This window comes from Parus major, chromosome 10 (genome assembly GCF_001522545.3).
Source record: "Parus major isolate Abel chromosome 10, Parus_major1.1, whole genome shotgun sequence".
NCBI classification, from domain to species: Eukaryota; Metazoa; Chordata; class Aves; order Passeriformes; family Paridae; genus Parus; species Parus major.
Window position 1 is genome coordinate 18,357,186 of NC_031779.1, and position 26,771 is coordinate 18,383,956.

Here is a 26,771-nt window from a genome sequence, read left to right on the forward strand (position 1 = left end):
CCCCGCGCACCCGCAGCCGGCAGAGCTGATCGTGCAGCGCCGCCTTGACCCGCAGCAGCGTCTCCTCCTCCCGGCGCAGCTCCTGCAGCCGGCTCAGCATCGTCCCCGCCGGCGGCAGCCAGCGCCCCGCCCCCTGGCGTCACGGGCCGCACGCGTGACGTCACGCCGCCAGAGCAGCGCGCGGCAGGCGCCACCGCGCGGCCACCTCCGGCCACAGCAGCCGCGGCCGCCCCGGCGGGAGCCGCCCGACCTCCGTCCTGCCCTGCCCTCCCTGCAGCGCCTGCCCGAACGCCTGCTCACACACACACCCCACACGGCCTTCTGTCATCCAACAGCGTTTATTAGGGACAGAGCGCGGGCACAGCCCCCCACGGGCAGCTCGGCCGCGGTTACGCCTCAGCCTTGGCCTTCGCCGCGGGCTTGGCTGCCTTGGCTGTTTTGGCCTTCTTGGCAGCGGGCTCTGCCTTGGGTGCAGCCGGGGCCTTGCCTGCCGCCTTGTCCTGGGCCTTGCCTGCCACCTTCTCCTGGGCTTTGCCTGCCACCTTCTCCTGGGCCTTGGCTTTCTTCTCCTCCTTGAGTTTGTGCTAGAACAGAGAGAGAGATGATCAATTAGGACAACACACGAAGGGCGAGCCCCAGCCCTGCCCGTGGCAGCCCCACTCACGTTGCGGGCGTGCCGCAGGATGGTGTTGCGCCGCATGGTTTTGGCGTACGGGTTCAACTTGATCATGATTCTCAGGTTCTTCAGCGGGTTCTTCTTCAGGACCCTGCGCTGAATCTTCTTCCTGAAAAGCACAGCCATGTTTGTATGATCATCTCATTTTGCAATGCCACTTCTGCTAAACTCTCCCCGAGATCTGGACAAGAGCAATTCCTTCTGTTTACCCAGAAATTAAGAAATTCCAGCCTGAGAACAGTTTCAAACCTCTCCACAAAAGCTCTGTTCATTAAATAAAACCACTTACTTTGGAGCACGCAGTGCCTTCTGGATTTCCTGGCTTCTCATGATTCTCCCAATATCTGTATTGGTCATCTTGTGCATTGGCAGGCTGCAAAACCAACGTTCAGAGTGTGAGCAGCGGTAAAACCGTGGCTAATTGACCTTAACTGGGCATTCAGGAGCAAGTCCCAGTATCCCTTTTCCTGGAAAAGAAGAGGGCTGCCCTCCCAGCCTGGCTGCACTCACTTGTAGTCGCTCTTGAGTGTGGCAGCCTTGCGCCAGGTGCCGTACAGATCGTCCAGCTTGCGGAAGGCGCTCTCTGTCCAGATGCAGAACCGCCCCACGTGGCCCCCGGGAGCGAGGCGCAGCAGGTTCAGCTTGTTCACGTTCAGCAGAGTGATTCCTGCAGGAAACCAGGAAAAGCAATCCCTTTAGTTTGTAACTGAGGAACGTGAGGCTAAGCAATAGAGACTGGGGGTTTATGGCTGACTACAGAGCTATACACACCTCTGTATAAAAATCTATTGAACTTTTAAATTAGTAATAATCATCAGCAGCCTTTTTCCAGCGTCAAACTCAGCAGCCTCATTTGTGCCCCACAGTTCAGGATTGGGAACAGCTGCAACATTTGTCACAAACACCCTAAACATCACCCCAACAGTTTCTTACAAAGAACACATCAACTACTGCGGCAAGTCAGAACTTCCACACATCATGTGTTTCAGAAACACGGACCAATGAAGTGGAATCTCATCATTCCAGGCAGTGTCCCAAGAGAACAGCGAGCGTGTCCCAGGTTAATCACCTGGGATATTCCGGAAAGCTCTGATGATGCCGTTGTCCTCGTTGTAGATGATGCAGGGTCCCCTGCGCTGGATGCGGCGGCGATTCCTCATCTTGCCCTTCCCGGCCCGCATGCGCTGGGAGGCGTAAACCTGGGAAAAGCACAAACTCAGTATCCCAACAGCCCCAGCCCACCAGCCACACCCAAAACACTGCTTCAGTCAGAACTTCACCATCAGCACTGCACATCTGCAACACGGACCAGTGAGGAGTTCATCATTCTCCCGAGCCAAAATACAGAATTATTTGGAATTCCAACTCTAATAACTGCAGAGTTGAATCACCTGTGTTTTGCCCTTCAGATCACACCTTTCCAGCTCACCTTTTTGATGTCATTCCAAGCTTTAAGCTTCTTCAGGAGAAGAACAGCTTCCTTGGTTTTCTTGTAGCCTTCAACCTTGTCCTCAACAACCAGGGGAAGTTCTGGAATCTCCTCAATGCGGTGGCCTGGAGAGGATTTCACAAGACACTCAGTACTGCTCACTGGCCCTGGCTGGACTCATTCATCAAAGTTATTGCTTTGTATATTCACAAATGATACATGAAAAATTAAATTCATGATAGAAATTCATGAAATGAAGTCAGGCACAGTAACCAGAGCAGTGAAGTTCCAGTGGTGTCTTACAGGTCTGTCTCACACAGGACTTTGTGTACCCAAATGTTGTGTAAATCTTTGCCTCCATGAACAGAAATCAAACAGCACTGCAAGATTCCATTTCAGTCACCACAAAGTACCCAACGCTGGCCCAGACAAACGATTCCAGAGGCAGAATTCTCACCTTTAGACATGACCAGAGCTGGGAGGGCGGAGGCAGCCAGAGCAGAGCAGATGGCGTAACGCTTCTGCATGATGTTCACTCTGCGGTGCCAGCGCCGCCAGGTCTTGGTCGGGGCGAACATGCGGCCGCCACGACACATCTGGGAGCTGCAGTTAAGAACTTTTTGGTGCTTTCTTATGCCAAAGTGACTTTTTATTGCTTGCTCAGCACTAATGGGTCATCAACCTCCTGTGCCAGGACTCTGACAGCAGGCAACTGTCCCTGGACACAGGGTAAGGCGCAAATTACAACATCATGGCAAGACAGAGTGGGTCATTGTGGTTCCAGAGTGGGAATCATAGCAAATCTAGTCTGAACTGCAACCATTACCTCAAGATAAAGATTCCATCTCACATTTGGACATTTAAAAATCTTTCTGCTGCCTGAGTTCAGTGCCCCCGAAGCCAGCACGGCCATGGAAGGATACGTTGCCAAAGGCACCCTGGCCAGAGCGGTGAGTGCCACCGCCCCGGACTCGCGGGATTCGAGCAACAGCTCTGCCAGTACCCCATGATTCAGCACTGGTCTGGTGACCTGAAACAGAGAGAGGGTCATTCAGAGAGGGACATCACTGCCATGCTCCCACAGTCACGGGGATGCTCAACACAGGACACCAATCAGAACTTCCACACAATCATGTGTTTCAGAAACACGGACCAATGAAGTGGAACCTCATCATTTCAGTGTAACAAATCTTCATCAGGAAAACTTAATCCCTGTCTATTAATGTACTTGATTCTGACCTAAGACCCTTATTTTAAGCTCGATCCTCAATGGGTGTCTGACTTGGCACTGCTATACCTAGCAAGTTAAAATGTTTGTGTGAAACTTAGAAATAAGGTTAGAATGGCACGTTTCTAGCACAGACTTCCTGGGAAGCAGAAGTTATCTGCACCAACAAGAGAAGCAAATCTAACAAATGCCCATTTGCAGGAGCTTTTCCTTGCCTCAGGAAAGTCTCACAAGGTCAGTGCAGAGCAGTGATTTTTCACCTGGAATACTTGTCAGCCATTTTGTGTTTTTCCTACAAAGAACAACAACTCCACCTGAGGACCATGGCATTGTGATACTTCCAGCAACCTGCACTTCAAGCAGGACCACAGAACACCCCCAAACACCACCTCGATGCTCCTCATTTCAAACCAGACCGTTAAGGAGTGCTTTTTAAGCAGAAGCCCAGCGACAGGCACATCTGTTATCCCTGCTGCAGCTGTATCTGCACGTGAAGCCCCCCGCGGCGCGGTGCCAGCCGTACCTGCGAGCTCGCTGACGGCGTAGGGCTGCCGGTTGTTCTTGCGCAGGTTGGTGTGCACGAAGTTCACCACGTCGGGCCGGATGGGCGCCTTGAACACCGCGGGCAGCGTCACGTTCTTGCCCGACGCCTCCCCCTTCTCAGAGTACACGGAGATCAGCGGCCGAGCGCAAGCCTGGGGGGGAAGCACAAACCCTTCAGTACAAGCAAAGTGGATTTCTGGTGTTTTTAACTCCTTAAGTATTGCTCAGAACGAAGGAGTCGTCAGCTCAGCAGTGCCAGCACGCTGACAGCAGGCAACTGTCGCTGAGCACTGGATAAGACGCAAATTACGTCATCACAGCAATATTTTAATCAAAGTTGTGCTCCACAGCTCACGCCCAGAAAACAACACCTGAATTTCCAAAGCATTTCTATAATTTAGGCTCTGTAACAAACCCCTTCAAAACTACTCCCACCTACCTCTAAAAAATCCCACCTGTGTTAACCAAACACTTGTAATTTGAATTAGGAAATGTTGCAAGCAATTTCTCTACTGCAATGACTGCGGCTCATCAAAGTGTCAGAAGGAAGTCTGGACCCTCTAAACAATCCCTGGTGCTTCAAAATATGTGCAGCGAAAAATGAAGCTGCTCTCAGCACCAGCTGTCTGTCAAAAGGCTGAAAGGATGCCCAAAAATAGCCAGTGGATGAACAGCACCCTTTAAAAGAAATGTTTCAGCATTGTATTATATTGGTTGTTAATCTCGTGGTAACAGTACAGGCAAAGCATCTTTCCTATCTGCAGTTCATTTTAGAAGTATTAAAATACTCTAGAACTCCAAATTAACCAGATAATAGCAATGGAAGGGCCATGTCTGCATGTGACTCTGGTCACCAGCAAGGAAGGCCCTGGCCCCTGGTGTTCACCCAGAGACCCCAAGACAAATAAACTTGATCAGGATGAAGGCATCAGAGTAAACTGAGCTGTAATAGCAAGAAAAATTGTTCATTTGCAACTTGATTGTAGACCAAGCTTTATTAAAGCCCGTTTTGCAACAAAAATAGGTTAAAAATGAGATATATAGAAGCCGCTCTTTCCACTCTAGATGGGGGCAAACGCTCCCGTGGGGCCTGTTTTTTTTTAGACAAATACATGAGGAAACTACTCAGCGCTGCCAGACGACAATGGGGATTTATCCCATCCCTTCCCATGCCCATGGAAAGCAGCACTCCGGGCGGACCACGCCGAGCTCCCGCCCGCGGCCTCCGCAGCCCGGCCCGGCCCAGCCCCGCTCGGTCGCTCACGGGCTCCACGCGGCCGCCCAGCACTGACGGGCCCAAAATGGCGGCCGCGCGCCCCAGGCCGCCAGCGCGGCCCCCGAGCTGCCCATAGCTCGGTCCTGCCCGCTGGGCCCGGCTCCCCCGGACCGGCCCCGCTGCCCGCCCCGCTCCCCCTCAGCCCCGCGCCCCCCCGGGCCGGGCCCGGCGCTCCCCTCACCATGGCGGCGGAGCTGCTCGTGCGGCCGCCCGCCTGCGCCGCGCCCCGACCGGAAAAGGAAGGACTTGTTACACCCCGTCACTTACGTCGATGTTCCTGCGCTCCTCACCGCCGATTCTGCCGCGCCGACCGGTCAACCCCCGACCCCGGTCCAAGTTCTCGACCGAGCCCAGGCCCCCGTCCCAGTCCCCACCCAAGTCTCTTCGGCCCCGTCGCACCCGTCTCGAGCCCTCCGGGCGCCTCTGTCCCGCTCAGTTCCCCGCCAAAGCAGGGGACTCTGTTCCGGCGGAGGGATCCAGCGTGACGTGTCACCCTCCCCTCACAGGCGTCGCGTAGCGCCGGCGGGCGGGAGGTTCGATTGTGGCGGGCGGCGATGGCGGCGGAGCGGCGGCGCCGGGCGGGCGGCGGCCTGAGAGGGCTCTTGATACGGTGAGGATCGGGGCTGTTCCCCGTGCTATCCGGGCTCCTTCTCCCGTGAGGATCGGGACTGTTCCCGGCGCTGTCCGGGCTCCTGCTTCCCGTGAGGATCGGGGTCACTGCCTGGGGGTCTCCGCTGCTCTTCTGAGGGAGGTCTGTTCCCGCTTGTGGGGAGGCTGCTGAGGCTCCGGTTGTAGCCTTGGAGCGTTCAATGTATGTGGGTAATGTTGCTGTTTAATGAGGGATGCTGAGGGGAAAGGCCGTTTATCTCAACGTTTTATTTTCTTTCAGGATACGTGATGAAGGAAAAGACAGTATCCCCGGACATCGCTATCTCTATGAGGTAAAATCATAGACTGGTTTGGGTTGGAAGTGAACTTGAAAATCATCCCATTCCACTCCCTGCCATGGCAGGGACACCTTCACTGTCCCAGGCTGCTCCAAGCCCCATCCAGCCTGGCCTTGGGCACTGTCAGGGATCCAGGGGCAGCCACAGCTGCTCTGGGCACCCTGTGCCAGGACCTCCCCACCCTTTCAGGAAAGATTTCTTCCTTATTTCCAATTTAAACCTGCTCTGTCAGTGTGAATTCATTCCACCTTGTCCTCCCACTCCATCCTCTTAAATGGTCTCTCTCCATCTTTCCTGTAGGCTCCCTTCAGGTGCTGCAGGAAGGCTGCAAGTGCCTCACAGATGGATGCAATGGGATTGGAAAACAGTCTGTGGGATTATTTAATTTTGCAGTTTCTGGAATTAAAAAAAATAACGCTGAAATGCAGTGTCTCTACACAGTGTACTAAGAAGCTTTGATTTTTTTATTTATTTATTTTTCAGACTGATGTAGAGATCTCATTGGTTGGTGGCAGTTGCAAAAGCCCTGTTGAAAAATTTTGGAATGGAGGCAGTGCAATGTATATTTTGCAGAAAGCTGTAAGTGTGCATGATAGATGTTAAATGTAATCTAGACTTTTGAATTCCTATTGGATTTCTTTTCACACACCTTGCAGTTTTTTACTTAAATGCACATTTCTTTTAAAGATGCACAATGAAGAAAGTGACTCCATGGAGGAATCAAAAATAGATGATGCTGTTGGTGCCTCTGGGGTTTTGCCAAAGGAGAGTCCTGGAGCCCTGGCTCTTTCTGTTGGAAGAGCAAAGTAAGTGTGAAAGATTTCCCGCCCCTTCTGAGGGAGTTTTCTTTTGTAATTTTGTGTCTTTTTCTAATATTCAGAACCTGTATTTTCAACCCCCTAGATAAAATTACTCATTAGTTTATGAGGAGTTGTGACTATTTTCCATCCTGCAAAAGGGCCTCCCTACTTTAAACAGCTAAAAGCATTTTAAAAAGTAGCTAAAATCCAGCTATTGTAAAATCACTTGTGAGCTGGGCTGTTGGGATTCACTGGGCGTAGATGAGCAAAAAGAGCTCACTAAGACTTCAGTGCTTATTTTTTTGGTAAAACTTCTGTTAAAAAAGGCCCTAAAAATCTGATTTGTGTCTTTGGTGTTATTAAAATATCTGTGCACGGTACCAAAATGTGGTTTACGTAACTAATGTATTCTTTTAATTATCTTAAAACTTGATATTCCATTATAATTATAGAATATTCAGCCTATGTTAATATGTTAGTAATATAATTTAAAATATATTTATAACATATTAAATATAAGCATATAAATTTATAATATAAATTATAATAATATAATATAACAGTTACATTTTAAAAGTTTGATGGCATCTTACTTTCTCCCTGTTCATATTCCTAGGCAATTGATTTCCTTGTACACAATGGTGCAAAACCCAAACATGACCCACCTGGGGATAAGTGACCTGGTTGTGCTTCCTCCCCTGTGGGCCAGGTGTGATGGTTCTGATCCTCAGCACACCTGCTGGATTGGAGCTGAGCCTCTCAAGGCTGGAAACAAAGTCACAGGGCTCAATATTTACACGGTTTCATGTGATGGTAAGGTGATCATGGTGCACAGAAAATGAGGAAGGCTAAAAATTGTGGGAATGCTAATGTCACAATGCTGTCTTTGTTCTTTGTGTGATACTTGCAAATGCTCTGTATTCCTGGTTTTAATGAACAAGAGGGGATTAAAATAAGATAAAAGATGTTTTTAATCAGTGCTGTGTGTGGGAAGTGGCTTTTTAATCTACTTGAGGCACCTGTAACTGTGCAGACCTGCCTCAACTCAGGTGCAGCAACAGGAGATTTAAACTGCTGCCATTGAGCATCTTACACAACCTCTGACTCAATCAATAGGAGAAAGGCAAGGAGAATTCCAGCTTTCTGAAGGACAGCAGGAGTCATGCTTCACCAAATGGAGTATTTGGGAATGACCTTAAAATGCCAAATTTTAATTGTGCCAAGCAGGGTTTTTTGATTCTCACTCTTGTCCTTTCCTAGGTCCTACAGCTGATAAAACCCGTTTTACAAACCTGGAACAGCTCAAAATGGAACATAAAATAAGACATCATTCATCTGTTGTATGTTTTTACACTCTGTCATGGCTTCAATTGAAGTTTAAAAACTCTGTTTTGGGATTTATGATGCTGGTTAGGGGAAGCTTTTTAGATCCTCTGTGGAAACTCACCTTTGTATGATTGTATAGTATAACGGTCTGATTTCAGGTCATTTCTATACTGCATTTGTCTGGTATTGACCCTTTTTTTGTGTGTTTGTGAAATGCTTTTAAAATTATTTTGCCTGTGGTAGTTTTGTTGGTTTTATTTTTGAAATCTGTTCATTTTAGGTGACAACAAAAGGATTTGCTCAGTATGAGCTGATTGCAGCTGCTGCAATAGAGGACACCATTGCAGAATTTGGAAGCAATATCTGTGTGGATATCACATGGAATGGTGTGGAAAAGATTCTGGAGACTCCCCCACTGATCTCTGCTGCCACCCTGGTAAGTCAGGATGGAAAAAGCAAATGAACCCAAGCTCTTGGCACAATTCACATCATGAGTAGTATGAAGGATAGAAGATTAAAAGCAATGTAACCTGTTCATAAGCTGGATTAAAAGTTGTGCTGAGATGCTTCTCACTGATGAGAATTTTAGGACTCTTGATTTCTGAAGTTTGTAACTGAGGGAAACTTGTGGAACTTTCAGAATATTGTCCTGGAGTCAGGGGACCCCAGAAGTCCTGTGTTCCAGCTGTACCGAGAGCTGCAGTTCCTCTTGGTGAGTGCAGGGGAGAAATTCCAATTTGACATTTGCATGGAATAGGGATTTTATGTGCTAATAATTTGCTTTATTGAAAACTTCATCAGATGTTTCAAATATAACTTCAGGCGTTTATTTTAGCTGAACTTTGAGTTCAGTTTTAGAAGTCTTGAATAGAAAGAGAACAAATCATCCAGGAAATTCTGAAACTTTGTAACTCCTGGTTAGCTGTGCAGAGATTTGTGATTTTTGGTGAGGTTACCTGTGAAGGATGACACATGCAGAACTCCAAAGAAGAACTGATTTCTGTTGTGATTTTCCTGCTGCCCTTAGGTTTTGGCTGAAGGTCTGAAGACGGGTGTGACTGAGTGGCCTGAGCCATCAGAGTCTGAATCAGCTCTTAAACTGGTCCAGGAATTTCTGACTGGTATTTGCTGCTTGTTCCATGGGGAGGGAAGGGCATTTGACAGGAATAAAAGGGAATTCCACACACAACTTTCAAAGCATTAGAACTGGAAATGTTAATTTCTGTGCTGTAGCCACTGCACAGAGTAGTTAAATAGGTTAATACATATTTGTCATTTTTCTAATATGGAGCAAAGTAAAAATAATGAAAAACAATTTTAAAAAGTCTTTTCAGACTATATCCTTACCCAATAAAACCATTTTTAAATTAACCAATTCTATTATTTAGTGTATTTGTCATTTATGATGTGCCAGGGGATTCATGATTGGTTTGATGACACTTTCCATAGTGGTGGAACTTACTTTTTTTAACTCCCAGATTTAAAGAAGAAACTGGATGGGGATTATACACTTGGAACCAAGAATGAAACAGAGGTGCGTGCAGTCTCCTAACAGCTCTTTGTCATTCTGCTTCCTTTTAACTGCAGTTATTTCAGATTTTGACTAAATCTTGTATATTGTTTCTGTATGTAAATAGTGATGAAAAGGAGTATGGATCTCTTCCTTTCTGTCTCTGCTGTGTAAAAATAATGGGAGAAGGTCTGATTTCCAGGAATTCTGACCTTTGTGCCATTGCATTCTAGCATTAATTTACTTTTCTTGCCTAATTTAGTGATTTGGGGCCAATTTGATAGTATCAGCTGAATATGTGTCCTCTTATCTGGAGGTTTATGATCCTGTAAAGCAATGGGCAAATTCAAATGATACAAAATGTCTTTGGTTATATTGAGATTTTTTTTTTCCCTGTCAGCCTACAAGGAAAGGTTTAGGTCTGTTTTCTGTTAAGAGAGAAACAGCATTTTGTTGATAATCCAAGAATATATTAATTTCTGTGTCAACAGAATTGTTCTGTATCAGGACTATGGGGAATTATAGTTCTTTATACTAACAGGAGCTATAGTTCTCTGCTCTGAGAATTTGAGTGTCTGGATTTTTGCCTCCCAGGGCACTGCTGGGTACACAGACAATACCTGGCTGAGATCTAAAATCTCTCTGACAGTGGCTTTTATTTTCTGCTCCAAGGCTAGCAGTTATCCATTGTGATAATTCTGCAAAGAATCAGACTCACTTTGAAATAAAAATATACTTCCAAAGTACTGTGTGGTAGTTTCCCTGGAAAGGGGGAAAATTAGTGATGCAGCCAGTTTTGATCTCTGGAGAAATTCAGATGTGGGAGATTTTTGACTCTCAGGCACCATTTTTCATTGAAGTCCAATAAATTCTTCCAGAAAATCAAATGTGACACAGCTGCTGTGGACAGTTGCATAAAATCAATCTTTGGGGAGCGAGGAGACCTGGATTTTACTGAGCAATTATGGTGCAAAATGAAAGGTAAGTGTATTGTGCCCCATCTTACATTTAATTTCATTTCTTTCCTTTCATTTTCTTCTCTGTCTGCAAGACAGTATTGCTTTTTTCAGGGAAATTCCTGTCCATTTCTGAGTTTTAAGGGTTCATCAGCTCTTCAGGAAATTGGTATCAGCAGTCTCTTCCTAGAAAAGAGCCCATTTTAGGGATGTAGGATGATGTATTTTCTTACAACCTTCCAATGGCAGACCAGCAGGAAGATAATTTCGTTTTATTTGACTGCAAAAGGCACTAGACTATTGGTAGTTGCTTTAAGGCTAAAACCTATCTGCTCTAAAACTGAAAACTTTATAATTCCTTTTTCTCTAGATCTGAAGGACAGTTTTCAGTATATGTAGAGTTCAGTGATCTCTGTTGATGATTGGTTTTTTTTAAAGTCATCATGTGACAAAGCTGCCAAAAACCTTTGCAGTCTGTAATTTCTTTATTTTGAGGGGTTTTGTTTGTGCAAGGGTGTGTTGGCCTGTTGTTATTGACTTAACAACCAGAGAAAGAGCCTGGATTGATAATTAAAATATTGTGTTTTTCTTTCCAGGTGTCAGTTCCTATCAGGAATTAATAGACTGTTTCACACTGGTCATAAAATCCCTGGAACGTGGTGAGATACAGCCATGGGTGTGTATTTGTATTTCACAAGAGATGCTAAAATTTGGGATAGTTTCAAGTAAAATGCAGTTCCTGTCCCTTCTCTGACCTCATTTGTGCTGTTTTTAAATTGTGTTTCCCTGGTGTTGAACTTCTGAACAACATTGATAATATTTCATGCAGTGTCATCACAAAATGACTGCTTTATTTTCAGATTCATCAAGGGAGCAGCAGTTTTTTAAGTCAATTGATCCAACAGTCCTACCATGGAAATATGGAGGATGTTTCCCTCAGTGACATCACTCCCATTCAGATGCTCCTGGAGATTGGCTTGGAGAAGATGAAGAAGGATTATGTCAGTTTTTTCATAGGTGAGCCTGGCACTTGGTAACAGCATTAGGAATTCAGGAGAAAAGGTGTTCCATGCAGGAAATAATGAACTTTTTGGGTAACCTCCATCTCTCTGCCTTCCCATCTGCTGAAGTGCAGTTTCCAGCTTCCTGAGTAATGGAAATTTCCAGCTTTTAAATTTCAAAATTTTAATAACTTAGTTGTTCCAAAAGAAGTATAGCTTTGTGTTTTACTGCTGTGGTTACCTCTTCATTTATTTTTGGCATCTGTCATCTTGTTTTCATTCTTCGTGTATTTGCTTTTTTATTTTCACTTCTTTTGTAAACTTGTGTGTCCTGAGGAGGATGTCTTTCTCCAAGTACATGGTGGGTTTCTTCATTGTGCAGCCTTGGTGATAAATAAAAGCATGCCTTGACCATACCACGTTAGAGGGTTTTTCTTGTTTGGAATGAATGATTGTGTCAATAAATAACATCACACTCCTGCTGACTTTGTGCTTCAGTAGAATTTACTGTTTGATCACCTGAATGTTTCTTATATTTCATCTGATACCACATATTAAATTTTAATTTTTTTCCTGCTGTTCCTTTTACAGGCCAGGAGCTTGCAACAGCAACCTACTTGGTGAGATGCTTTATTTTTATTTTCTAAAGCAGAGCATTCTTAGCTGATGGTGGGATGCAAATCATAAAAGCTGAGAAACTGAACTGCAGATCATGAGGCTGGAACAACACACTGCAGAAATGTCATTGTTTTGTTTCCTTATTCCCAGATAATTCCCTTGATATCTGATTTGGGTCACTGCTAAGGCCGTGAACCTTCATTACACTTTGATAAGGCTTTGGTCTGAGTCTGCTGGGCCACTCTAAAAATCTCCAAAGAAGCAGGAAGATGATTTTATTTACTGAGGGTGTATTGTGTGTCTGTAGCAGTGGAGAGCTCAGGTTAAGAGCAAAAGCTCTTTTCTCTTCCAGGATTACTTCACCTCCACATCAGTGGATCTCCAGGAACAAGTCCACCGTGTTCAAAAGCTTCACCACATGCTGGAAATAATGGTCAGCTGTACAGGCTTACTGCAGTTCAGACATGAGAACCTCTTCCCTTTGACACAGTAATTATTTCATTTTTACTTTTGCTCTTTAAATGACAATCACAAATAGAGTTTGTTTGACAGTTTTAAAGAAACACCTTAATGTTGGTGATAGTGAAACTGCAGAAGGAGCAGTTGGATCTTCCTGCCAAATTTTGCTTTGGGACTAAAACTGAAAACTAAAGGAAATAATAAAATGTGAGAGTATAGCTAATTTTACACAAGCTGATCTGTTGTACAAGCATTTCTTGAAATAAAGTAACCTGATATCTCTTGTAGGATTTGCATGAAATATTACAAGGAGAACCCTCTGGATGAGAAGCATGTGTTTCAGCTGCCCATCAGACCAGCTCTTGTGAAGAAATTCTATCAAAAGTAAGAGAAACTTGAGTTTGCAGTATAAAATTCAGATGGGACTGAATACCTGACTCAAATTTGATGTTTTTTGATTATTCTCTCAGTGATAACCCTGAAGTCTGGAAGGTGGAGATAAGTAGTGGGCATGGACAGAAGGAGGTTAAAACAACGTGGCAAGTCAGTACCAATGCTCCAGTTGAACATGGGACATCAGACAATTCAGGTGGGGAATGTTGCTGGTGAAATGAAATAATCAAAGCACAAACTTCAAACAAATTCAGTTTTTATCCCGAGTTCAGTGGGTCTGAGCTTTATATTTACTTTTTAGCAAAAGCAAAATGATATTTTACTTTCTACCAAAAGAGTGAGGTGGTATTTACAGAATTAAGGGTATTGAGAAGGTGGTGACTTTTTTGCCTTCTTACCTTGGCTGAGTTATGTTTTTAGAGTTCAAATGACAGAATAGTTCCAAATATGAGATGTCTGATACCCAAAAAAGCTTGTACCTTATTTCTAAAATATTTGCCAGTGAATCTGAGAAGAGTTTTGAAAGAGAAATTTCCCTTTTGTTAATGCTGGTCTCAAGTCAGAGAAAGGTGCAAAGGGGAGAAGATCTGTCTTGCTGCAAGCAAATGTAGAACAAGTGGAAAAGCATCAGAATGGGGAAGAGTTAAGAAGGGGGACTGGTGCAGAAATGATTTGCCTTTTTGGGATGAGGTTTGATGTGAGGATTTGGTAAATCTTTCCTGTCATTATTGATTTTTGTCGTGAAGTACTTCAGTAAAACTGCACTTTGAAAACAGTTCTGGAAGTTGCTCCATGAACTAATCTTCACCTTCTGACAAGAGTGGCTAATCCCTGCTTTTCTCTTTGTCCTTGCAGGTTTCTTTTCTGACTCTGCAGTAAATGGAAGCAGTGAAGAAAGGCTGTATTTTATTACCATGACTCAGTGCAGTCAGGTGCAGTTCACTTAAGTTGATGTTACTGAACAGGCAGGACTGGAAAGGTACAGAAAGGTGGAAATTTCAGTGTTTTCTGTCCCAACAGAACTTTTAGAAACACTCTGGGGTTCAAACAGTTCATTTTCACTGATTTATTTGCTTTATTACGCTTAAGTGGGACCTCCACAGCCACAGTTCATCTGTAGGCACCTCATTTGTTAAAAATGCAGTGCAATTATGACTGTACAGTATAAATATTTTGTAAATATGGTGGGTATTTTCATATATTTACAGACATTCAACAAAGTTGTGCACTTTGGGGTTTCATATTTTATTTTTTTGATCATTAAAAATGCAATCAGACGCTGTTCAAAGTGTGAGTTATCTTAACCAACAAACCAAGCAATATTGTTTGAAAATAGAAATAAGAATAAGAAATAAGAATAAAGTTCTCTTGGGATCAAGCAATTCTTCATTATCCTGAAGTATTTGGAAACCTCTTCGTCTAGGGCCTTGGGATCTTCATCCAGTTTGGGTTTCTTTGTCCCTGTATTTATATTTTGGGGTATTCTTGGAAATACATCTCTCTCCTCTTCAAATCATTTTATTCCTTCAATGTGAAGTGAGTTATTTTAACAGTGTGGTCTTGTATGTTTTGCATAATTTTTTGAAAAACAAAATCAGTATAATTGGCTGGACATGATAATTTAAATATGTTGGCAGTTGCATGTGTTCTGTTGATTAATCAGTGAGGTAACATTTTGGTGGTTTCATTTAAACAATCCCACAGGGTTGTACACGCTGACCAAATAATATGAGACAGAAATATTTTTGCATTAAAAAGTTAACTATGGGTAAGTAAGAATAAGAAAACCACCCAATATTCATGCTTTTAAAAGCACGTTCTTTTAATGATATAATCTATAAATTACAGATGGTTATTGTAAATTTTTATAACTTCTGGTTTCAAGCACAGGAAGCTGTATTTCTAGTACAGCCAGCTGAATTGTGGGACCAAGTTTTTATAGTACTTGTTTCTACCTGCAGTAGAAGGGGATTTAAGGTGAAATATTAATTTGGGAAGTGCTTGGACTATTTAAAATCCACATTTTTGTGTATAATATATTACAAAGTTGTGTAAGGTAAGTCTGGTTCCTGTAAACCAAACTGCAGAGACGTGGTTGAAATCTGATTCAGAAGTTGTCACCTTGGATTACTCACTTCAAACAACTCTCCACACCTAAATAGCAAGGTATATATTCTCCTAACTTTTAGACATGAATAAGTTCATATTTAAGCAGTGCTCTTGGAATATTTAAGTCCTTTTATATTTTAAAATCATGTGTCTGTCTTTCTTCAAATGGCAATTTCATGGTAATCAAAATGCTGTTGATGAACAGACTGAAATCAGAATTTGCAAGCAGCTTTTAATCACTTGAAATTTGTACTGGCAAGATTTGAATCACTTTACTCTTAACTATTTCTCTGGTGATCAAAATGTGTATTGGTTTCCAAAATAATTAAGATTGTAAAATCTACTGCTTAGAATCAATGGAAAGAGAATGTATTTGGTAAAAAGATGTTTTGGGAGTTGAATAGAAAAATTATAAAAAGCTCTAGGTGGATTGGTAATTAGTATTTCATAATGGGTATAAAAAGAGGAATCTGTGGTAAATTTTAACCACTCAAATAAAACAGTTGCAGCTTAGTCCTTTTGGCAAATGAAGATGTGTGCAAACATCATTTTTAGCTGTGGTTTCGAAGGTAGAATATGAGGAGGACAATACTGATGAGAATGCAGAGTGTGAAAACTGTAGGAAGAACAATCTCTGTCACCATTTCCATGTGAGTAATCAGGGAATCTAAAATTTGAGAAATGAGGAATATGTAAGAGATTTAATCCTCTGGAGTACAGTAATACCTAACTTAGAGTTAACATAAAGGTTTTTTGGAACATAAAAATGTTGATGTTGGCATAAGCAGCAAACAAAGCAAAAAGAATTTCCTAAGTCTGCTGAAGCTGGAGCAAATCCATGATAGTTTTCCTTCTATTTTCCTTTGTAAGTTAAATTTCTGAAGACATGTCAGTGCTCAAAGGGCTGCAAGAATTGTCTTTGCTATGAATTAGCTGCAGTGCATTACAAATATTTTACTGGTCCTTCAAATTTTATTCCACTCACCCCAGGGTGAAAGAAAAGTGTCAAAGAGAAATCCTTGGGAAGCTTTGGCCTTTTTATGATTGCTCTGTATCTGTTTGAAAAATTAAATGGGTCTTACTCTGTTTCCCAGAGAAGCCTGGAAGAGTTCAGTAAAGCCAGTTTATTGATACTGAGCATGACTTGGAAGTGGAGGCTGAGCAGGATCAGCTCAGGCTGATGCTGGGATGTTTCCTACCAGGTGGAATTTAGCTCATCCTCTTGTAAGAATCTGTAGTAGTTATTTGCTCTTTCTTAAAAAATTCCTTCTTCAGACATTCTGAAAGGTCCTGAGTTACACCAGAAGGTTTTTTAGGTGTTTTGGATCATTTGTGTTGGATCTTTTTGTTTACCAGGAGCATCCTAACTTAATCTTAGGCCACTCCTTAGCCCTTCTATTTATTTTTATAATTCCACTTTATGTAAAAGTCAAACATTTAGAGATTTTCTGTCTGTGTGGTTGTCTTGATTTGTCTGGGTTTGGTTTGTGTTTGAAAAAGCATTTAGCAGTTTTATTTTGAGGAGAATGCTGCCATCCCCAACTTCAATTTTAAGTAGTAGCTCTTCCAGTTCCTGTATTTCAGTAACATCCACAGCTAATCCATTTAGCTACAGTGATTTTAGTTGGAGACAGTAAGTGAAGACATTTTTCTTGTGCTTTTGTGGAGAAAATACCTTTTAACAGAATTCAAGGAGCAATGTAATATCTGAGCTTTAGAGAATCTGCTTTTATAGAGCAAAACAGAGCCATCATTACCTGCAGCAAGGTGTTGGTGTGTGGCAGAGCAGCTGTCCATGGCCTTCCGATGCCAGTTTTCCACCTGGGCAGGGGTGACAGTTCTGTGAGCATCCTCCTCACTCCCACAGCTCCCTCCCTGCCCCTCAACCCTTGTCCCTACAATGAACTTGAAATTACCTAATTCTACCAACTCATGATTTTCTGCAAGTTTCTTTGTGGCTTTGTGGTTTTCATTTCAGTGCATTTCTCCGAGTTAATTGTTTAATAAAATTTTTAACAGCACATAATACATTCCAGGTAATTTTCCAGTAGGGTAGTACATACTTGGAGTTTTCTGCCTGGGAATCTGACAGCACTGCTAAATAACTTCTGATGGAGAATTTTTGACTGCATCAGTATGTCCAGTTGGAGTTTGTGGGATGCTTTAGGAACAGTAATTGAGGCTGTTCCTGCTTTCAGTATCTGAATATCTCTGTATTAAACAGATCCCAAATTTACAGAACCAAAGTGTCCCATCTGTACCATATTCATACGAGTTGTTTCCTGAAATTCAATGTGATATTTTGCACATAAATCAAAGAAAAAGGGAAAAAATAGATCAAATTTAGCAGCTGACATTACCTCTCTTGGATTTGGGAATCCATTTGCACTGATAATCTTTTTATAGTAATCAACAGATGCCTTTGGGTACCGTGGTTTGTTCTTGTTTTTGAAGTCAATGTGGTAAAGCCCAAATCTTTCGGAGAAGCCTTTGTTCCATTCAAATTTATCCAGCAGTGACCAGGCAGTGTAACCTTTGACATTTACACCATCATTTAGAGCTGGGAAAAAGAACACAAATCACTGATAAAAGGTTTGTCCTTAAAATATGGCTCTGTAAATGTTTTGGTTTATAGCAGGAAGAGATAGGGAGGAGAACAGAAAAATGGAGTACAAATTAATTTAACTTAGATTCTCTGAAACTGTTGTCTTTAGCTTAAAGGTACTAGAGTTCTATGGGCATAGCAATTTCTGCTTTCTGAAAGTGGAAACTGATGATTTATTGCAGCACTGAATCTCAGGTAGGTTATTGTATTTATTAGCATTGATATTTTTGCTTAGGTTGTCATTTTGGTGAAAATTTATGAGTCTGGTTTGCTGTCCTTTTTGACTTGTGAATAATTATTTCTCTGTGATGGAAATGACAAAAAAAAAAAAAATAAGCAGAAGGTGAGAACATTCCAAAAGTCAAATCCTATAAAGCTGTTTTTAAGTGACCTTTGAGTATCTCGTTGATGTATCCCTTCAGGTACTGGATCCTCCACTCATCACACAGCTGAGGGCACTGCACTGTTTCAGACACTCCATTCTCTGTCACATAAATCAGGGGGTTCCCATACTGGGTCTGCAAACAGAAATGTTTAAACTGGTTCACATAAAATCATTCTTATTTTGACAGAATATGTGAATTAGCAAAGTGCATTAATAACAATTTTCTACATTTACTTACCTAAGTAAGAAAAATGTGTAGTAGGAATTTAAGTTAACTATAGGGTTTATTTTTAAATGACTGAATTCTGTAATTAAGGTTTTTTTTTTACAAAGAAAGTTCCCACTAGGACAAGACCAATAGCTGGAACAGTTGAAAATCTAAATCTAAACCAGGCATTTTCTCTTTCTTTCTAATTAAAGATCCTCTCTACTCACCTTAACGAAGTTGAGCAACCTCCTGAACCCCCAGGGCACAGAGTAGAGCCACTTGGGGCCTGGAGCTGGCCAGTTGGGGTCCACCAGTTCAGCCAGGTCACGGTCAGTGTGGTAACTGGACACTTGGAGGAAGGGAAAGTTCTTCTGCAGAACATAACGAGTGGTAAAATGACCAATTCCCAGGAAATCCGAGGTGCCTTTAATATAGGTTTTCTCTTGCACTGAGAAAGTTGGTAATCTTGATGTCCCCAGGCCCTGCTGGGCACTCTTCCTACCTAGCAAAATAATTATAGGAAACAACTTCTGAGGAGCATGGCAATTGGTTTTCTTTGTATCTCCAACAATAAATCAAAGAATCATAAAATCCTGCATGGTTTGGGTTGGAAGGGACCTTTAAAATCATCACCTCACCCCTGCCATGGGCAGGGACACCTTCCACCATCCCAGGGTGCCCCAAGCCCCAATGTCCAGCCTGGCCTTGGAGACTTCCAGGGATTCAGGAGCAGCCACAGCTGCCCTGGGCACCTGTGCTGGGGCCAAATATGGTTTTCCTGAATTTGGTGTTAATGTCAAGGACACCTGAGCTTAACTGTTTTTTTTATGATGAGATAATCTTTCATCCTTTGGTTTGGAGAATTAAGTTGGGTACCATACATGGAGAAGCAGTGATCTAAAGTGTCCTGGTGTGTTCCCAAACTGCTTTAGGAGCTGTGTTCAGCCCAGGGGCCTTTGGTTGCTTTGCTGTGTGTCACCTGTGCCCTCACTTGATTAAAGCCCACATTGGCCAGGAGTTATTCCCTGCTGGAAGTGTGGATCTGTTCATGTCCTTGTTACTGGGACTTACCTACATAATTCTTCATGACTTCTGGGTAGTCCCCTCTGTAAATGGGGTTTGCAAACCATCCCAGGTGGAACTGGATGTACCTTTCAGCAGCATCTCTGTCTGTTTGACTGTGTGGATCAACAGGTTCCCCCCAGCCACTCGTTAGGGAAATTCCAACCATCCCTTAAAACAAAGGGACAGTTCTGCAGTTCTTTAAGCCCTTAACAGAAACAGCAGCACAGTCACAGAATGAATCCTGATTACCTCTCTGCTCCCTGCGCCAGGTGTTGTTGTAGGAGTGCCAAACCTTGGCATGAGTCTGAAAATAATGTAAAAATAGAATAAATCGTTCACATTTTCATCTCTTGTGCCATGGAAAGCTGGTGGAACTTTTTGCACTGAAGTCTGTCTGAAAATATCACAGAATTTCTTTTGTGTTTATTACAGAAACTTGCATTTCATGTAAGACATCACAAAAGTCTTTATGCAGGAGTCCTTCCCTAAATTCCAGGACATCCACATGGAGCTGACACACAGCCCTCAGGACAGGATTCTGTCCCATGGCTCTGATCTTTGGATGTCTTTCCCTAATTTATTCAGGCATATGAAAAGTTAATTTTTACCAGACTTCTGAAGTCACTTGCAACATTCAGGTTCATTTCCACAGGCCAGGATTACTTCTAGTTTCTAGACTAACTTGGATGTTTTCTTGAAACAAACTATAAGACACATTTATAATATAAGGAAAAATCATATTGTTACAAGTGTTAAATCAAGTGCCAAAGACTGGTAGTGCCTTGGATTATGCACTGGAGGTTTAAAACCAGATTATAATTTCAGTGTCCTACTTGGAAATTACATGGCTGTGAAACTCGATTTCTGTTTAAGGAGTGAAATCTGATAAAAATCCTTAATTGAGCCATCATTTCAAGCACAGTTTCAGGAGGTTTTTTACTTTAATGATGTGATGAGCAGCCTTGTAGGCGCCGCAGCCGCCGAGCTTCAGTCCTGGCGCGTGTTCTCCTGTCTCATAGCCCTTTTCAGCCACTGCCTGCAAACACACAGAGTCAGTTCTTCCCTGGGCTCCAGAGCCAGGGGATGTGCTCCATCCTCTGGATCCTGTGCTCTCCTCCCTGGGCTGCCCCTCCCCAATCCCCTTTTCCCTTCCTTGGCTCCCATTTCCTGCCCTGCTGCTGCTTTGGTACCGAGCTGTGGCTTGTTGAGTGTTGGTGAGGAGGGTTAGGTGAGCTGAGGAATGGGGAAGGGTAAATAACAGCTGCCTTTCCAATTCCTGGTGTCTCTCCAGGGTTTTCAAAATTTTCCTGGAATTTCATGTCTTAAAACTCTGCCCTTGTGCAAAATCTGCCTGCTGAGATTTTTGGCCACAGAGATTAATGGTTTAAATCTCTCCCCGTCCTTCTCCTCCTCCATTTTTTTCACCTCCTGTCCTCTCATGTCACTTCCACAGAATTTTGGGAACAGAACAGTGCAATGGGAGTGTTTGGAAGGAAAGCATCGATGACGTACCCAAGGATTGCTGAACGTGATCCAGTGTTTCACACGGTCGCCAAACTTCTCGAAACACAGATTTGCATAATCATTAAAATAATTAATCATGCTTATATTCTGCCAGCCACCGTACTTTTCTTGAAGAACCTTTGGAAATAAGAATTTCAAGATTCAATAATTGTACTTGAAGGTCAGCTGCTGCTTAAAAAAGACTTTTATTTCTGTTTAATTCCATTTGTATTTCTAGCTCAGAAAGAGATTTTTCAAAACTTCAAGGCACATAAAATTCAAAAGAATAGGAAATATTTGCAAGTTCTTAAAATCATGCAAGCTTCTCTAATTTTTTTAAGTACTCTTAGTTCTTACCCTTAGGAAAATATTTCTATCAGAAGACTTTCTTTGAGGTGTTTCAATAATTGAAATATTGTCTGACCTGTGGCAGATCCCAGTGGTAGAGGCTCACAATGGGGGTGATGTTGTTTTCCAGAAGACTGTTAATTGTGTCATTGTAGAACTGTATTCCCTTCTCATTCAGTTGCTCAGCTGATGAAAAGCACAGACAAGGAATTACCTGCATTAGTTCCCAAATAACTGGAAGAACAGAAATCTAGAAATATTAAACAAGGAATTTTACATTCCAGTCTTGGGAATTCTGTAATGGATAAATGCAGACAAACAGAAATCTGTTTAACAGGAATGTTGAACAACTGTGTGGGTTACTCAGGAGTAAAATTCCTCACAGATAAGAATATTGGGAAGAGTGTGGTGAAATTGTGCTTACCTTTGATGCCTGTGGGCATAATCCTTGGCCATGAGATGGACAAGAGGTAGTGATTCACCTTCAGCTCCTTCAGTAACTGAATGTCATCCTGTGAGAAGAAAATCCAATTAACACATCCCAAGGCTGAGCAGAATAACTTCAGTTCCTCATCTGGCTTAAATAATTCTGAATGCAGAAAATCTGTGGAAGATTTGCACAAAAGAGGATTCCATCTGGTTTTTTTTTCTTTGAGGTGATGGCTCGTTCTACTTGAAGCCTTTCTCTTTAACCACTTTTTCTTGACAGTCCGAAGAAGTCCTGTAATGTTTTGTGTAATGGTGGAGACAATGTTTGCACTACAGAAAAATGAGCTGAGGTTATGCAACACAATTATGATTATGTCAGAATTTGTATTAGAAAATAACAGAAGCCTGTAAATCTTGATCTCAAACATTTCAGCTCAGGCTCAAAAATTTAATTACTTGGACTTCCCTTTACTATCTTACACTGGAATGAGAAAACCCCCGTATGAATATATGTTATTTTGCTAAGAAATTTTACATCTTCAGTGTTCAGTGAAATTAGGAATTGGTTTTTGCCAATGCAAAGAGAATTCTGATGATGAAAGCAAGGAATGCTCTGATATAAAGAGGACCAGGTAACTGGACAAATACAGGCAAGTTTTAGAAAGTATTTCTAAATACAAATCCAAATTGTCTTTGCACCAATCTCTTCTGGTGCCACAGCCCAGTGAGGCTCAGAGATCCAACTTCTTTAGGATACTTTTTAAGCTGTTCTTTCAAACTTCTGCTGATCTGAGAAACCTCTGCTGCATTTTCCCATTTTAGGAAATGCATAATTAGTTTTTTTTCTTCTAGTTCTTGCTGAGACCTTTGGTTCTCCCTTGGACTTCATGTATGTGGAGAGACCTCAGTGGAATACAGCTTTTATTAAATTAGTTGCAATTCCAATTATGTAACCCTGGCTTCTCACAGTCATTTGGATTCCTCTTGCTGTGTATCTGTCTTTCCTCCAGCACAGTAATTTCAGAATTGGTTTTGATGGTATTAGGCTTGGAAAGATGTTGTGAATAGAGCTTCATTGATTATTTGTTTGTTATACTTTCAAAAAATGGGGAATATCCAGACTGAATTTTAAACCCTCTTAAAAATACATAGAAAACCTCATACATGCACACACACCCAAAAAGTTAATTTTATTTAAAGCTCAAATATCTTTATTGTATTTCTAACTAAGCATTTGGGCTTCCTACAACATCTAGAATATTTTTTAGGCACAGAAATCCTGCAAAGCTGAGATGTATTTGGGAAACACCGTGGGATTATTGTTCCTATGAGATTATAAGGAAAGATTTTACTGATTAAAAATGTCAGCCCTAAGTTAAATAAGCCTTATTTATTCCTTCAAAATAGGAATCCAAGAGCAAGGAATGAATTCCTCTTGAACAATACCTTGACTTTGTAGTAGCCATCACAGGCAGAATCTCCCGTCTCGTTCCTGACCACTTTCCCTTTCCTGTGAGTGAAAACATCCCAGATGCTCAGTCCTTTCCCATCCTTGTCCCAGGCCCCTTCGGTCTGGTAGGCAGAACTTCCAACACCCCACAGGAAACCTGAAGGTAAAAACAGGGGAGTTACTGAAGTATCTTCCTGCTGATTGCTCTTGGTGCTAAATGTTCATAGGAGAAAGGAACTGAAAGTAAGCGCTGCTGGAGAGGTGAGGTTTTCTACATTTCAAAATGTGTCTGTGCCTAAATAGGTCTGAAAATGGGTAATAAATTGAAGGTGTCCTGTTCTAATGCACTGAAAAAGGAAATGAATCCTTTCATTTATTAAACCTGTGAAATCTGTGTTTTACAGTGAGGTAGGGCATTGATAGCATGGCAGAAATGTCTTACTGTAAAAAACAAATTATGTTTCCACATCATTTCTTCCTGCTGGAAGTTTGGTTTTCATGGTAGTTTTAGCAACTACAATTTTAGATGTTAAGTAAAATATAAAGAAATATTCTGGATTATTTTCCTATTGTTACACAAAATACAGTATCATAAATGAGATGAAAACTTAAGCATGAAAACCAATCAGTGCCTGCATCTTTCTAGTTTTGATTTTGCTGGGATGAAATGTGTTTAAATATGTGTTGAAGAAAGGATAAGTTTCATAATTCCATACAGAAGAGTGGGTTGGATAATACTGAACAACTTGAAACAAACCCAGCACAGTTATTACAATAATTTTTTTAATTAGCTGCATAACAAAGGGTATTTTAGTTTATTTCATTAATTGTAGGTAATTTATAAAAAAGGAGAAGGGTTTTCAGGTGTGACTTTTTACACTGCATTTTAACCAGGGAGATGTGGATATGAAGTGTTAAGCTGTGAGCCTTTCCTCTGTATTTCCTGCCTAAGTGGATCCATGGAGTGCAGGCTGATGTGGATCCCTGTGTTCCCAGGAGCAGATCCCAAAACATTCCTGCATTCTCCATTTCTGTTCCTGCCATTTTCCTGGAAGGACAAGGGAAACTTTTGGGTCACTCCCTTGTGCAAACCCAGGAGCAGATCTAGAACATTCCAGCCCCCAAAGCAGCGGGGTTGGCAGGTACCAGCTGGAAAAGTGCCGTAGTAGAAGGAGCCTGGATTGTTCTTGGTCCATGGGAAATCCTCGGCCACGCTCGGTCCCGTCAGTGCCACGAGCACAGCCCAGCACCTCAGGATGTCCCTCCTCATCCCTGCCAGGGAAAACACAAGAGCTCTGTCAGCTGCTGCTCCAAAAGGGCTGGCTCAGAAGGGAAAAGCTGATTTTTTTCTGCTGAATGGGAACTGTAATTGAAAGCTTGGGCTGAGTGGAAGGAGCAGTTCAACTTCTGCCAGGGTGGGGAAAATGAGGGAAGATTGAGGTACAAAATTATAATTATTAGAAGCCCCATATTTTCTGTTACTTATCTGTATCCTAAAGGTCTCTTTGTTGGTACCTATTTTGTTCTGAATTTCGAACTGTCCCACAAAGTAAAGTAAAACCCTCTAAACATGAGAAGAAAGAAGTGATTATGCTGGTAGCATCTTCCTGCCTGTCATGGCAACAAGCCCCGTGGAATTTGAAAAGGAAAACTAAAACTTGCAATTATTGCAGTTTTAATTAATTGCAGCTTTTATCTTGATGTGGTCCTTTTTATCCAGTCTCAGCATCAATTTTAAACTGTGACATCAAGTTGAACTATTAGAGAGACACATTTTAGCTGAGTTAAATAAAGTTTCAGAAGGGCTTTTCAGAAAAGCACTGTTTTCCCCAAATTGATAATCCCCAAAAGATGTTTTACATTCCTGAGCATCTGTTGGTGAATCTGAAGATGGGGCTGGACCATGAGGAAAAGCAGAATATTTAAAATAATTATGTTTTGCATTGGAATACCTGAGCTGCTTTGCAGGTTGGTTCCTGACCAGAATGAACCCCCAAATTTGGCAAAAAACAAAAGGCAAAGGACTGACCCCCTTTTGAGAACATGTAATACATGTACAGCCTCAGAGACCTCTTGTTCCTCTGTTTATTAATGATAATCCCATATCTCCTAATTAACAGGAACTGCACAGCTGCCTTGGGAAAATGTAACTACTTCAGCATTAAAGGCTTTAGTCCTGGATTTAAAATATCTTCACCTTGGAGTTCCAAATTGGAGCATTTAGATTACAGAGTAAAAAAAAAAGCTTGTAGCAGACTACAGACATTTTAAATCAGGTCTAAATACTCTAGAATTGCTTTTATTTTGAATATAAATAGTTGCAAATACATGTGATTTGAACTTAGACATTGCCAGTAGGTCTCTGGCTCAGTCAGTAAATTTAGATTTAGCATTGCTCTTCCTCTTCTCATTAGCACTGACCAACAGTCCCAGGAAAAGGAGCCAGGAGAGCAGGAAATGTTCCATGGGGTCTGTCCATGTTTCTGCAGCTGAGGCACTGCCCCAGGGCTGAGGGTTCTACAGAGTGCTGCAAGGAGCTCAGTTGGAGTTAGAGGTAACAACAACAACAACAAATCAATATATTTTCCACTTTTAGTGTGATTATTCTTAGTAGTAGAATTAGAAATAATTTCAGTACCTCAAGAAGTGTTCAAGCAGAATAAAACACTTCAGGATTTTACAGCACCCTGCATTGAATAAAACCATCTTATACACAGTTTGCTGTGGAATATTCAATCAAACACTTTTTAAATTCATATATGCATTTTTGGAACTCATCATTGCTCTGATTTTCTGACAAACACAGTAGAAGAAACAGCTTTTCAAATAGTGCAAAAAGGTTTAATGAACTCAGATTGTAAAGATGATCCTGTAAAACTCTTTTTGCCCCCTTATTGTCTGGTAGCTGTGATCCCTTCTGCCCTGATTGTAGCTGGAGTTATTTTAATTTCCCCCATTCCTGCCTTACCTGGTGTTCTTCACAACAGATGTGTCCTGTCTGGGAGATTCCTCTGAACTGCCACAAACCTACCAGGGCATTCAGAATAAATTTACTTTCCCAGAATAATTGCATGGAATTAATCCAGGCTATCACAAAAACCTCGGGAGAAACATCTAGTTGCAAACAGCATTTTGTTCACTTACAGTCAAAACAAAAAAGAACAATCCTTTTGTATCCACAGCCAATGCTGCAGGACAAGCTTTAGCTTAACCACAGGATCTGTTAGCAATGAGGATTTTCCTTTGTAAGCAAAGTTAGCTTTGCACTCATCTATACATTCATACAGAACTGGCTCTTGAACAGGGGGTTTGGAGATATTTTTCATCAGGAATTGCAGTGATGGGCCAAGGATGGGTTCAAACTGAAAGGGGAAATTTAGGTGGGATAGATGGAAGGAATTTATCCCTGGGAGGGAGGTGAGGCCCCGGCACAGGGTGCCCAGAGAAGCTGGGGCTGCCCCTGGATCCCTGGAAGTGCCCAAGGCCAGGTTGGACAGGGCTTGGAGT

At 42.2% G+C, this 26,771-nt stretch overlaps 4 protein-coding genes and 4 non-coding genes across 8 annotated transcripts in view; 1 reads left to right on the plus strand and 7 right to left on the minus strand.

Annotated features, from left to right (window-relative positions):
- SNAPC5 (small nuclear RNA activating complex polypeptide 5) overlaps positions 1-145 on the minus strand; it is a 3,036-nt gene extending 2,891 nt beyond the window's left edge. The window contains exon 1 of the mRNA XM_015639290.2: positions 11-145. Coding sequence (XP_015494776.1) covers positions 11-100 — 90 coding nt within the window. The 5' untranslated portion in view covers positions 101-145. The remainder of the gene's footprint in view (positions 1-10) is intronic.
- Positions 146-319: 174 nt separating this feature from the next.
- On the minus strand, positions 320-5,405 carry RPL4 (ribosomal protein L4). The gene is made up of 10 exons (XM_015639331.2): positions 5,334-5,405; positions 3,857-4,028; positions 3,029-3,135; positions 2,563-2,701; positions 2,106-2,230; positions 1,746-1,875; positions 1,187-1,343; positions 966-1,049; positions 665-785; positions 320-584 (listed from the first exon to the last, which is right to left on the minus strand). Exons 1-10 carry the CDS (start codon positions 5,334-5,336, stop codon positions 390-392), a joined length of 1,233 nt encoding a protein of 410 aa, XP_015494817.1. The 5' UTR covers positions 5,337-5,405; the 3' UTR covers positions 320-389.
- On the minus strand, positions 1,633-1,702 carry LOC117244966. The gene has a single exon (XR_004498998.1). It is a non-coding gene; the product is annotated as a small nucleolar RNA SNORD18 (small nucleolar RNA).
- LOC117244967 lies at positions 2,763-2,862 on the minus strand. Its single transcript, XR_004498999.1, has one exon. It is a non-coding gene; the product is annotated as a small nucleolar RNA SNORD16 (small nucleolar RNA).
- Positions 3,215-3,285, minus strand: LOC117244965. Its single transcript, XR_004498997.1, has one exon. It is a non-coding gene; the product is annotated as a small nucleolar RNA SNORD18 (small nucleolar RNA).
- LOC117244968 lies at positions 4,098-4,198 on the minus strand. The gene has a single exon (XR_004499000.1). It is a non-coding gene; the product is annotated as a small nucleolar RNA SNORD16 (small nucleolar RNA).
- Positions 5,406-5,656: 251 nt separating the features above from the next.
- Positions 5,657-14,544, plus strand: ZWILCH (zwilch kinetochore protein). Its single transcript, XM_015639330.3, has 18 exons — positions 5,657-5,762; positions 6,042-6,093; positions 6,583-6,678; positions 6,787-6,905; positions 7,516-7,712; positions 8,160-8,239; positions 8,506-8,661; positions 8,866-8,937; positions 9,253-9,346; positions 9,704-9,759; positions 10,614-10,716; positions 11,288-11,367; positions 11,552-11,708; positions 12,284-12,312; positions 12,663-12,799; positions 13,058-13,153; positions 13,240-13,358; positions 14,018-14,544. The coding sequence occupies exons 1-18, from the start codon at positions 5,707-5,709 to the stop codon at positions 14,107-14,109; spliced, it is 1,791 nt and encodes a 596-aa protein (XP_015494816.1). The 5' UTR covers positions 5,657-5,706; the 3' UTR covers positions 14,110-14,544.
- A 775-nt stretch (positions 14,545-15,319) lies between these two features.
- LCTL (lactase like) lies at positions 15,320-24,534 on the minus strand. Its single transcript, XM_015638415.3, has 13 exons — positions 24,411-24,534; positions 23,261-23,421; positions 21,810-21,897; positions 21,462-21,571; positions 21,047-21,175; positions 20,475-20,570; positions 19,784-19,838; positions 19,541-19,702; positions 18,697-18,971; positions 18,268-18,394; positions 17,632-17,831; positions 17,029-17,092; positions 15,320-15,938 (listed from the first exon to the last, which is right to left on the minus strand). The coding sequence occupies exons 1-13, from the start codon at positions 24,532-24,534 to the stop codon at positions 15,823-15,825; spliced, it is 1,707 nt and encodes a 568-aa protein (XP_015493901.1). The 3' UTR covers positions 15,320-15,822.
- Positions 24,535-26,771: the final 2,237 nt, after the last annotated feature.